The sequence below is a fragment of the Taudactylus pleione genome, unplaced genomic scaffold, assembly GCF_031769625.1.
Source record: "Taudactylus pleione unplaced genomic scaffold, aTauple2 ptg000128l, whole genome shotgun sequence".
Taxonomy (NCBI): domain Eukaryota; kingdom Metazoa; phylum Chordata; class Amphibia; order Anura; family Myobatrachidae; genus Taudactylus; species Taudactylus pleione.
The window spans coordinates 6720692-6733677 of NW_028284530.1; the positions used below are offsets into that span (position 1 = coordinate 6720692).

At 43.0% G+C, this 12986-nt stretch overlaps 1 protein-coding gene across 1 annotated transcript in view; it reads right to left on the reverse strand.

Annotated features, from left to right (window-relative positions):
- The window catches only part of ATG7 (autophagy related 7), a 288071-nt gene that overhangs the window by 234234 nt on the left and 40851 nt on the right, over nucleotides 1–12986 (reverse strand). The window contains exon 8 of the mRNA XM_088472722.1: nucleotides 10938–11026. Within this exon, the coding sequence (XP_088328848.1) occupies nucleotides 10938–11026 (89 nt within the window). The remainder of the gene's footprint in view (nucleotides 1–10937; nucleotides 11027–12986) is intronic.

Sequence of the window (12986 nt, forward strand, 5' to 3'; positions counted from 1 at the left end):
TGGTGGTGCCCTGGGGCAGCTTGGCTGGGCCAGTTTTGGGAGGTCCTGCGCTCTGGATTTGAACCCTAGTATGTTAGGGACCTACCCGAAAGAGGTTACCTGGATATGGTGGGTAGGACCATAACTTTGGCCATGATTATGCTAAAAACCTCTATTGATTGCAACATTTTATTGCCTTTATATATATTATTAATAATTTGGAGTTGTGCACCTGAGATTTGTCTGTTTCTGTGCCTGCAATTAGTCTAATCAGGTAGCACCTCCCATCATATATATAGTCAGGTTGTGCAGTCCAGAAATCTTTCCCATATTCTCTAACTGATTGGAATATGGTATATCAGGAGCAGACTGACTTACAGGACAGAAATCAGTGTACAGATATGTCCTCTTGCATCTTTGCCGCTTGTGCACCTGCGACTCCATAGGATTGCATGGTGCGAACGTAGTGCGTGGCATGGTGTAGCGTGCCGCAGTCTAATTGCAGGGCGCGATACGTGTGCACATTTGCAGCGCGATCGGCAAATATGCACAAGGTCACATCTGTAGCTTCCTAAGTCACTGTAGTTCCAGAAATCACTGCAGAACCGAAAAAAAGTGTAGAATAGAAATCTCTGCAGACGAACATTGGAGACCATGGCATATGACATTGTGCTTGGAGGAAATGAGTAACTGTCAGTGCAGGTGCAGTGTGACAGTTAATCCTCCGACTCACTGCTTTTCTGTTGGAGCTCTGCCTGCCCCCCACTGGTACATATCAGCCTGTGCCTTCAGATCAGTGCAGTTTTAGGCACTGGAAGACATCCTGAGTGAACTTGCTTAAAAAAAAATTCAACACAGAGACTCCATGACCTACTTGGTGGGCACCATGTAGACCTCCATGGCCCTGATGAACTTCAAACATAGCCAAAAAACTAATCCTGATCAAACTACACCACCACGTCACATTTAGTGGAGCTAGGTACAAAACTCTGGCCGTGCATAAAGGACAAACCGACAGAAATACATACTTTCTGGCTTATTATGTAGATGAACATAAATGAATTGGGGATGTGGAGAAGGGAATTATACCACAGTTATTAAAAAAAAATGTTTAATAGCATATCTCCTAAACATAGAGACATACTGTACGTTAATAGTCAAAAATGTCTGCCAAACAATACAACCATTTTAATTAATGAGGCAAATTCTGTATATTATTTTATTTTCATATTTTTAATCTATAAGAGCAGAGAGAATCTGAGGTCATGTATTGTACCTTCTGAGAATTATTCTGTTAGTCAGCCTTCTGACGTTACTAGGTTTTCTATACTAAGAATGTGTGAATGGGAGGCGTGGTGCAGTTATCTGGCACATTAAGATCGTGGCCTTGGATGTCCTTGTAACACAAATGAACAATAAATCTTTATGTCTTCTAGCCTTCATTTCGCATACTTACAGATTTGTAGTTTTATTCGATTAGTAAACCCCATAAAATACGACAACCTACTGCATTTGAGCGTAGATGTATTTACAACCCTGGCTGCAAGGGATCCATATCAATCTTTTACTCTTTGTTATCCCCCTCATCCCCTGAATTCAAGGAGCCCTTTGAACTGACCTGGGAGCAAGACTTGGGGATTAGTTTGGAGGACGATGATTGGGCAGATATCAGCCAATGGGTGGCTAAGTCCTCCATTAATACCAACATAAAAGAAAATTCTTTCAAAGTGTATTCTCTATGGTACATGGTCCCTGCAAAACTGCATTGGATTTTCCTGGGATCTTCAGACCTTTGTTGGAGGCAATGTGGCCAAATTGGTTCCTATTTGCATGTGTGGTGGGACTGTCCCCTGATATCAAAATATTGGGATGAAGTTACATCTCTGGTGTCTAAGGTGCTCGGTATCTCCCCCCCTAAGGATCCTCTACACATCCTCTACGCTTCTTTGTAAACCCACTAGATCCCACTCTAAACCTCAAAACAAACTATGTGGCCACAAAACTGTTGATTGCTACAAACTGGAAGCAAATCGAGGCTCCGGCAATGACAGTACTATTGAACATAACATGGTATTTAGCCTCTATGGAATATATCACCGCGCTCCGTCACGATACGATGATAAAGTTTCATGCTACTTGGGACCTTTAGTTTTCCACATTCCATAGAAAGCTACCTTTAATGAAATGAAGCTGGTCTTCTCTTGGTAGTGTAGAGCACCACAGGTTGCCTCCCTTACACGCCCCCCCGTAACCTTTTTCTTTTTTTCTTCTCTTTTTTTGTTAAAATTTTTAAACTGTAATAGCTATTTATTAATAGTGATGCCCACAGTATATTTTTGGAAAAATCATTTTGTTTGTATTTATTTGTATACATTTTTGTGTTGGGCTATTATTATGTTGTATTCTGTACCAACAATTATTCTAAAGAGATTAAAAAAATAAAATAAAAAAATAAATCTTTATACTGTAAGTGGACACTATGGAGTTTTGAGGCTTTTTTATTATCCATCACTGTATACTAAAATAATTGTGCTGAGATACATAAGTCCCAATCATGTTTCTGTTTGAGGTTACAAACTACAAGAGAGCATGTTATACGCTTATCTGAGCTAGTTTACTTTTACCTTGACAAATGCACTAATGGGAAGTTGGACATTTTGTGCACTTGTTAAAAGTTAAAATAAACTAAAGGCGCACATCCACTAGGCGATATTAATGTACGATTAGGATGTCGTAATCGTGCAATCGCTCATTAATTGTGCACCATAATGTCGGAAACGACCTGCGATGCGCGCTCCCACTGGTCATTTCCGACATCAATCATCGCCCGAACATGCCGGTCAATCTGCCGATAACGACAGATTTGCCATGTTCAGGGAAGAGGGACTAATTTGTTCAGTGTAGGCACTGCAGGGGATGGGGAACGATGGTACGATTACAATGTTGTAATCGTACTGCCTTTCCCTAGTCGCCTAGTGGATATGCGGCTTAACTCCGATTCGAAACAAGGTTCAGGACTTTGAACAAGCGGAAGTAGAGTTGATTAAGAGCACCATCATCTACACTGAAAGAGAACATAGGACTTAAGTCGTACACATGCATATACTGTATAATTTTGGCACAAACATAAGAATGTTTGTTCGTTCGTTTTTATGGTGACAGATAGTAAGTGGTCTATGTACCTCTACACCCCAGCTTTCCATCTTTTTCAACATCATGATCTTTGTGACCCTTAGCAATAGGGTTTTCTCATATGGATTTACTTTAATTTTGGGTGGCTCTCCTGAAGTCCCCTCGCGGCCACCTGGTTCTGCCCACTTCCTGAATGAATTGGGCGGTCTGAGAAACTTCATGACACAATTCGCACTGAGATGCATCTTTATGGACCTAACCCCTGCTTTACAATGCCGGTCCCCTGTATTACCCACAACCAGAACCAGACTCTTTCTAGCAGGGTGTAATGTCACAGATGTTGGATCCGCTTCACTGGGTTCCGCGGCCAAAGTATACTTTCCCTCCCCCCTTCTCCCCCTAATCCTCCCTTCTTGTAGTCTAACTCTAACCCTTCCACCCCCTAACTCTCCCAGTTAGTGCCTAAACCTGTTTTCCACCCTTCCTGTCTAAACCTAACCCTCCCCCCTTAGTGTCTAACCCTAACCACCCCAGTGGTGCCTGACCCTAACCTCCCCCTCCTCCCCAAAACCCAACGCTAACCTTGCTGCTATGCTGCCTAAACCTAACCTCCCCCGGCTATCACTAAAGGTGCCCCGGCTTACTTTTGTTCGGACTGTCGTCCTCCTGGATTCCGGCGTCAGGATTAAGATACAGTAGGCGTCTGTGTTTTGACACCTATCTTAAATCCCTTGTCGGGCTTCCAGCATTGGGACTGAGACCGGCAGCATTGCGGTCGCCTGTCTCATAACTACATCCCTATGCATTAACATACGAATGAAAAATTTAAATCCCGGTAAAGATTTACTTTAACAGCCCTATGTCTTTCCAGCTTTGTCCCTTTCTGCTTTAAAACATTTAGAAAACAATCAATGGTTTCAGAGGAGGCGATTTTTAAAAAATACATATGATTCTGGCGCTTTTCTGTCGAGTTGAAAGTTACTGTATGTAATAGAATGTGATTGGTCTCGAAGCCAACAGAAATCGGCCACAATGAAACACAGCTTCCTGCAACTCACCATCCCAATTTTTATTATGTTAAACATACAGGTTGTCAATGTGAATCACCTGTGACTTTTCAACTTGCTGGAAATGCACAATCAACAGAGGTGCCTCTGGCCGGCAAGATAGCTGAAAATGGGAGCAGCCAGTCGTGCACCAAATTTTCAGAAAACCCTTTAATAAGGTAATAAATTCTCAACCCTCTGTATGTGAGGACTTGTTCTAGCAATCCATTAGAAGTGAAATAAAGGATCAACAAACAATTAGTTTGTCTCTTATTTAGAGCCCGATTCTGGATTCTTTGGACGCATCTGCGGCTGTTTTTCAGTCCGTCCATCTGCAACTGTCATTAAAAGTATCAGGGTCGACATATCGTCATAATCGGTTAATGTGTACCCACTATATTGAGCCATTTGGTCGGCAGTCGCATCATCAGGTCAGCCCTACATGCAGCTCAATCTGAAAATGCGACTGATGACCCCATGCAGCGGGATGCGGCTGGTTTCGACATATCGGGTGGCCGGGCACTGGATCGTCTAATGTGTACCAGCCACGCGATATGTCGGCCCATCACCGTGCAGTCGTCAATCACATCACTGGGTACACACATTGTTTAATGTGTACCAAGCTTTACACGCAACTCATGCTGGGTGCAAAAGATCTGTCAGTAACAGGTGTCCCATCTCTGTCCACACACTTGAAAAGATCACAGAAGACTGCCTACCTGCTCGCGAGATGGATCAGTTCAATGCGGCCAGACGCTGCACAGAAATGCCCATTTCCCACAGAGAAATCAGACAACTCTGTCTGCAGTCTCAATCTCCATCCATGTGCACAGTACAGAGCGTGCGTAGTATACGACCACTTTCTACTATGTACAGTGCATCCAGAAAGTATTCACAACACTTCACTTTTTCCACATTTTGTTATGTTACAGCCTTATTCCAAAATGGAATACATTCATTTTTGTCCTCAAAATTCTACACACAATACCCCATTAATGACAACGTGTAAAAAGTTTTGTTGGGATTTTTGCAAATTTAATAAAAAAAAAACTAAGAAATCACATGTACATAAGTATTCACAGCCTTTGCCATGAAGCTCAAAAATTGAGCTCAGGTGCATCCTGTTTCCACTGATCATCCTTGAGATGTTCCTACAGCTTAATTGGAGTCCACGTGTGGAAAATTTAGTTGATTGGACATGATTTTGAAAGGCATACACCTGTCTTTATAAGGTCCCACACTTGACAGTGCATATCAGAGCACAAACCAAGCATGAAGTCCAAGGAATTTGTCTGTAGACCTCCGAGACAGGATTGTCTCGAGGCTCAAATCTGTGGAAGGGTACAGAAAAATATCTGCTGCTTTGAAGGTCCCAATGATCACAGTGGCCTCCATCATCCATAAATGGAAGAAGTTTGGAACCACCAGGACTCTTCCTAGAGTTTGCCGGCCGTCTAAACTGAGCGATCGTGGTCAAGAAGATCGTGGGAGAAGGGCCCTAGTCAGGGAGGTGACTAAGAACCCGATGGTCACTCTTTCAGAGCTACAGCATTCCTCTGTGGAGAGAGGAGAACCTTCCAGAATGACAACCATCTCTGCAGCAATCCACCAATCAGGCCTGTATGGTGGAGTGGCCAGACGGAAGCCACTCCTAGTAAAAAGCACATGGCAGCCCACCTGGAGTTTGCCAAAATGCACCTGAAGGACTCTCGGACCATGAGACACAAAGATTGAACTCTTTGGCATGAATGCCAGGCGTTATGTTTGGAAGAAACCAGGCAGCGCTCATCACCAGGCCAATACCATCCCTACAGTGAAGCATGGTGGTGGCAGCATCATGCTGTGGGGATGTTATTCAGCGGCAGGAACTGGGAGACTAGTCAGGATGGAGGGAAAGATGAATGCAGCAATGTATAGAGACATCCTGGATGAAAACCTGCTCCAGAGCGTTCTTGACCTCAGACTGGGCAACGGTTCATTTTTCAGCAGGACAATGACCCTAAGCACACAGCCAAGATATCAAAAGAGTGGCTTCAGGACAACTCTGTGAATGTCCTTGAGTGACCCAGCCAGAGCCCAGACTTGAATCCAATTGAACATCTCTGGAGAGATCTGAAAATGGCTGTGCACCGACGCTTCCCATCCAACCTGATGGAGCTTGAGAGGTGCTGCAAAGAGGAATGGGCGAAACTGCCCAAAGATTGGTGTGCCAAGCTTGTGGCATCATATTCAAAAAGACTTGAGGCTGTAATTGCTGCCAAAGGCGCATCAACAAAGTATTGAGCAAAGGTTGTGAATACTTATGTACAAGTGATTTCTTCGTTTTTTTTGTTATTAAATTTGTAAAAATCGCAAAAAAACTTTTTACACGTTGTCATTATGGGGTATTGTGTGCAGAATTTTGAGGACAAAAATGTATTTATTCCATTTTGGAATAAGGCTGTAACATAACAAAATGTGGAAAAAGTGAAGCATTGTGAATACTTTCCGGATGCACTGTATGTGCAGTTTGTCGATAACTGCGAGATGGGAATGCATTTGAACTTGCATCCAACTCAGTCAGACCCTTTCTGACAGTGTTGTTGCATTAAAGAAGGTGCCCACCAAATGAAATAGTTACTGCTAACTTTCTCCTCTCTTTTAACTAGTAAACAGAAAGGTTTTGATGTCTGTCTGGGACCATTATCACTACGAAAATATTGTCTTTCCCTGATCCCCCAGCTCTCTGTACACCCTATTCTCCTACCACTGCTGACCTCCTCCTGAATGGGAAATCATGGACATGGATATTAAACAGCGGGGGTATATTTACTAAAGTGAGAGGTTTTTTTTAGAAGTGAAGATGTTGCCCAGAGCAACCAATCAGATTCTAGCTATTATCTTCTAGAAGGGGATAGTTGAATGCAAAAAGTAGAATCTGATTGGTTGCTATGGGCAACATTTCCACTTCTAAAAACTCACTTTAGTAAATTAACCCCGTTGCTTTGCTACTTGGGTAATGGAGGGAGGACTGAAATTAACTACTTTACTTAGGTTGGAATTATCTTTAAATATTCATGTACAGTAGGTATTAAAGTGTTTAAGAATAAACATTTCAGTATTCTTAATTCCCAACGTATTCTCTGTTCTCTGTTATACTATGGATGATATTGCTAAAGTTTTTTTCCAATATTATTCCTCTTTGTATACCTCTAGAGTCTCATATACCCATTCACAGCTTCAGGATTATTTGGCGCAGGTAATATTACTATGCCTGACGCAGGAAGCTATTGAATTCCTTGAAGCCCCATTTACACTAGAAGAGGTTGATGTAGCGGTCTCCTCATTCCCTACTTCTAAAGCTCCTGGCTGTGATGGGATTCCTATAGAGGTGTATAAAAAATGTAAGGGATTCTTTATTCCGCACTTATTGGACACTTTTAATGCTTAGTTTGATAGGGGCTTGCTTCCTCCCTCTATGGCTGAGGCCATTATTATAGTATTGGCTAAGCCAGGGAAAGATCCCACTTTGCTTGAGTCGTACCATCCCAATTTCCCTTTTATCTACAGATGTTAAGGTTTTGGCTGTGGGTTTAAATTCCGTAATCACATCTACAATACACCCAGATCAAACAGGTTTTATGCCTGGGAAGTCTACGGTTCAGATTCTTTGCAGGCTTTTTTTTACCATTTGCAAAGGAGCAACTTTGACAACCCAAGGGCTGTGGTGGTGTCTCTTGATGCTGCCAAGGCCTTCAAATTTGTTGAATGGGGTTATCTTTGGGAGGTCCTACGTAAATTCTCATTTGGTCCTCGTTTCATCCGCTGGATTCGGTTATTGTACTCCTCCCCGGCAGGCCATGTTTTGATTAATGGATATACTATGGCCCCTTTTCCCTCTATCTCCTGCCCTATTTGCGCTTGCTATTGAGCCCATGGCATTTCTGTTACGTACTGCTCCTGGTATTCTTTAGAACCGGAGTAACGAGTGATGTCGTAGTCTTATACGTAGATGATATGCTCTTATTTTTGGAGAATGCCAAGGCTTCTTTGGATACGATGCTGGGAATAGTCACTACATTTGGTGGTTTTTCAGGTTTACTTATTAATTGGGACAAATGTAATATATTTCCTATTTCTGGTTGTCTCCCTATAACTAATCAATCCTCTAGCTCACTTCAGTGTACTTTACGATTTAAGTATGTGGGAGTCTGGATCACCCCACAATCTACAGACTATGTTTCTCATAATATAGACCCAATTACTTCCAATTTTAAATTGAGGGTTCATATGTGGAAGAAATTGCCCCTTACCGTTCTTGGACGCATTCATCTTTTTAAAATGTCAATTCAGCCCAAATATTTAGATCTTTTACAGCATTCTCCAGTCTATATCCCTAAAAAAGTTTTTTCAAGTATTGAGAGTATTTTATCTTCATTTATTTGGGGTGACAAACCCGCGCGAGTGGCCATTAAAACGTTGTTTAAATCCAAGGGGTTCAGATGGTTTAGGCCTCCCTAATTTACATCTGTATTATATGGCCTCTCAATTGGTCCAATTATTAAGTTGGGTTTCTGGTGCTGGGCACTTATCAAGAGGTTTTTTTCGGGACCTGATGTGTCCCGCAAATAATCCACGATAACTGCCGTTTTTTCGCCCAAAAAAAAGGCGAGAACACATAGGGCCACAAGCTTATCGCGGCTCCTATGTGTTAACGGGCGAACTAGCCTATTAATTCGCCCAAATTAATAGTATAGGGAGAAAAGAAATATAGCCGAAAATCGGACATTATCGGCGTAAAATCCCTGTTTTTCGCCGATCGCGGGGATCAATTAGCTCCCGAACAGTGTTCGTGGCTAATTGGATATGGCCCTCAGTCTGAGTTTGATCTCCCGAACACGGCCTTTTATAGATATTTACAATTGAGACATGCAATCCAGGCTCAATTTGGTAGTTTTCCCCCAATGTTATCTCTTTCCCCGATTAAATCACTGGTAACTTGCTTGGGCTCAAGGGGTCAAATCTCACTGTATATGCTAGCCTTAATACTAATTTTATGCCAGATTTGTTAGATCCTCTTAAACTTAAATGGGAAGTTGATCTGGATTCTATTTCTGATGATCAATGGCTGCAAATGTTGGGTTCCATTACGTTTACTACTCCTAGTGTTAGGTAACAGCAGCAGGGGTGTATTTATAATGGGTGCAGGGTGTGCAGTGCACACGAGCCCCTGGGTCCAGGGGGGGCCCGCACCGCACACCCTGCACCCATATTATACTTACCTCTCCGGAGTCCCACGTCGGCGCTGGTGTCTGCGCTGTAAAAACGGCTGGAAAATGGCCACAGCGGCCATTCTCCCGTCGTTTGCGCATGCGCAGTACAGGGAAAATGGCCACCACGACCATTTTCCCAGTGACCTGCGCATCCGCTATAGACTCTGGGCACACTCTAGTACCCAGAGTCTATAAGTGCGGCGCTGGCCGCGCACCACTCAGTGCGCTGCTGGATGGAGAGGAGGGGGCCCAGGACGGAGACTGAACACGTGCCCCCTTCTCTCTAGAAACGCCCCTGATCAGCAGGTTTTTTTTTTTATGTTTTACACAGAGTATATCGTACCCCACTTTCTTTACGGTAGTCTGGTTTGAGGACTGATGCTAATTCACTGAATTCTGGTTTTTAGCATTTGCTTTGGGATTGTCCAGTAGTATTTCCTTTTTGGTCTAAGGTTTGGGATTATATCAGATCAACAGCTTCCTCTCTCCCTCTGTTAGACCCTAGGTTATGTCTGTTCAGCCTTGACTTAGAGGAAACACGCTCCTTAATGCTATACAGATACCGATACACTTTGTCATACTACCCTGGCAAGGGTTATTGGAGCTAGAATCTGGTTTGCAGTAGACCCCCCTGATATGTTTAAATGGAGAGCTCTGGTCAATGATTGATATTGTCAATCATGAAAAAGGTATTTATTTAAAAGTCGTAACTCCATGCCGAAGTATCACAAGAAATGGGATAGATGTTGTCTTTCCAGACTGGGGAAAGGAACCGATAATTTGTCAGCTCCTTAATGCAATTAATTTGTTCAGTTAATTTTACTAAAATGCAAACTATGTTTTCTGTCCTAAGGGTAATTTTCGTATTTTGCTATACCAGTAGTAGATACAATTTATATATGTATGTATGTATATATTTATTTTGTCTGTAATTCCAGGATGATTTTATTGTAAGATGTTGTTTATGCTAACCATGTTGTACTGGAGTGTGTTTAGCTTTGTCCAGCTTTTGTATTTTGTGCTGTTTTAAGGCCCCCATACACGGTGCGATAAAGTTGCCAATCCGAATGATTGGTACGATTCGGCTGCTATATCGTACCGTGTATGGCCATGATATCGGACAAAGCGCGCTCCTGTGGAGTCGTACATCGAACCCCCCTGATCTTACTGCAGGATCAGTTGATCAGGAGATCTGATGTGCGAACCCATGCATTACTATGTGGGTGGAGGGGGGATCCAGGATATCGGGTGGTCGGCCACGCGATCGCACCGTGTGTGCGGACCGCCCTATATGTCGGACGTCAGATCCTTTGTCGCCTCGCACGGTGCCATCGGTTTTTGGGGTTTTTTTTCTGTTTATTTGTACATTGTTTAAAAAAAAAAAAAGTCAAATAAAAATTACTTGAGTAAAAAAAACAAGAAATAGAATAAACATTTCAGTTGGACTTCCAAATCAATCAACAGTGACATAATAGATCCAAAATATCAGCACATTTATTACTATATTGGAAATATTGAGCTACAGTACCAGTGGAAAGCTGCCAGCACCAGTACATTCCTCAAGGGCCACCCAGGGTATTCTGGTAAAGTGCATGGGTCATAAACTCCAAGTGTTACCTGGGGGAAAAAAAGAAATAGAAGGAAGTTAAAAGTTAAAAATGAAATACTAAGCGTCTCTACACCATACAGCAGGAGATGAGGCACGATTGTGACACTCAAGGCCTTAGAAAGAGAGCTAATAGAGGCATGGGGGGCTTGCTTTGAGCACTGATGGACACCTTGGATGTGTCATGTGACCAGGAAGTGTACTCCAGTGATTAGAGATTGGTCCTCAGTCAGAAGCAGCAAGAGAAGACAGTGATGCAGATATGGACACTGAAGCCTAGTGTAGTGAGGGGAGAGTTACAGTGAGTAGGGAGTCAGGCTCCCAGCACTCAGACTCATCTCCGTTGGTGCCTTCCAAGCCATTGACCTCACCGCACGTCACGGTCTGGCGGTTACCACTGGGACGCATGCAGAGTGCTCAGACGTATGTGCAGACTGAAATCATCGGCTGCTTCCAACCAAAATCGACACTGCGCCCACCTCTTAGCCAGGCTCTCAGAGACAAGTAGCGCACCATAATTTTGTATCTTAGTTGCATTACAGATGCAGTGAAATGCCGCTCACGGTCCTTTTTACACAGATTCAGACACACACAGATGTACAAATGACGCAAGCCCCAGTGGTCAGTGTACACTAGCAATGCAGTTTTGTCACTTCCAGTTTTATTTTTGCAAATAATATAATCGGCGTGGTTGAGTCACATGGGACCTGACGTGCCGAGAGGGGATAAGGGTTATTTGGTGAGCCTTGAGTCATAGTATAAAATTACATATCTGTAGTAAATTATCCAGATTTGTATATACTAGAATACAGAAGACAATGGAAACCTAACACAAAATATATATAGGAAATCTCCTTCACTTAGGAGTAGTGAACAGGGACATGTAAACAACCATACAGTATGTTTTATTGTACAGCAAATACGTGCACAATAAATTTATTATTACATCACATTTTTCAGGAAACAAAATTATTTAATATTTATGAAACAGGAGAAAAGGAAATGCCCAACATCAATTATCAGATGTAAGTTCAGGTCAGACTCCTTTATAAATGTCTATAAGCGTTCCTATTTATATACACTAATGGTGCATACACACGGGACGATCATCAATGATAACGATATCGTTGAACAATCTCCCGGGCGTGTTGGATGACCAACCCACCAACGATGGCGGGTCCCTATAGTAACCGGTTTGATATCGACCAGGTTGGCCTGCATTCACGGTCGATTGACGATATCGTTATTGTTCATACGTGCCTGTGCATCGCAGGATGTTGGTGGGTTGGAGGCACCGAAAAATGCACGATATGAACGATAACAATATGATTGACATCGTAGTCGTTAATTTTAATCGTACCATGTGTACGCACCATTAGATAAATAATTCCTGTTCTATTGTGGACAAGACAAAATTACTTGTTAAATTCATAGATAGTAACTCTGAGTTTCTTTACAACTAAATGAGCAGGGGCAGAACTATGGGAGACAACGGAGCCGCCTGCCGCCAGCACTGAAGGGGCATCTTCTCCATTGCCCACAATATATTCACCCCACTTAGGGCTGTAACTATGTACCCTGAGTGTACCATTACGGCTGCCCAATAGCTCAGTGTCAGACCATCAGCTGCCGCCTCCGTCTATCTATAAGCCTGTCCCTATTCATTGGGGTCACTGCTCCTCAGTAGATTTTATGTCAGTGTGACACGTTCCATGCCCCCCTCACCCACAAATCCCGTAGCACTCCTCCCCACGACGGAAACCCTAGCCTCCGACCTCTGCAGCAGTCCAGGCGCACCCGGCTGTGATGGGGGGGCACCAAATTATAACTTGCCTCCGGGCGTCTTGGATGAATTTACGCCACTGAAACTGAGCAAGTATATTATATTATGTTACAGAAAGAGGAAGACTGGTAGAAGACATACATTTCGCCAAAGAAGTGCGTCCATTTATGTAGCCGGAAGGTGGAAGT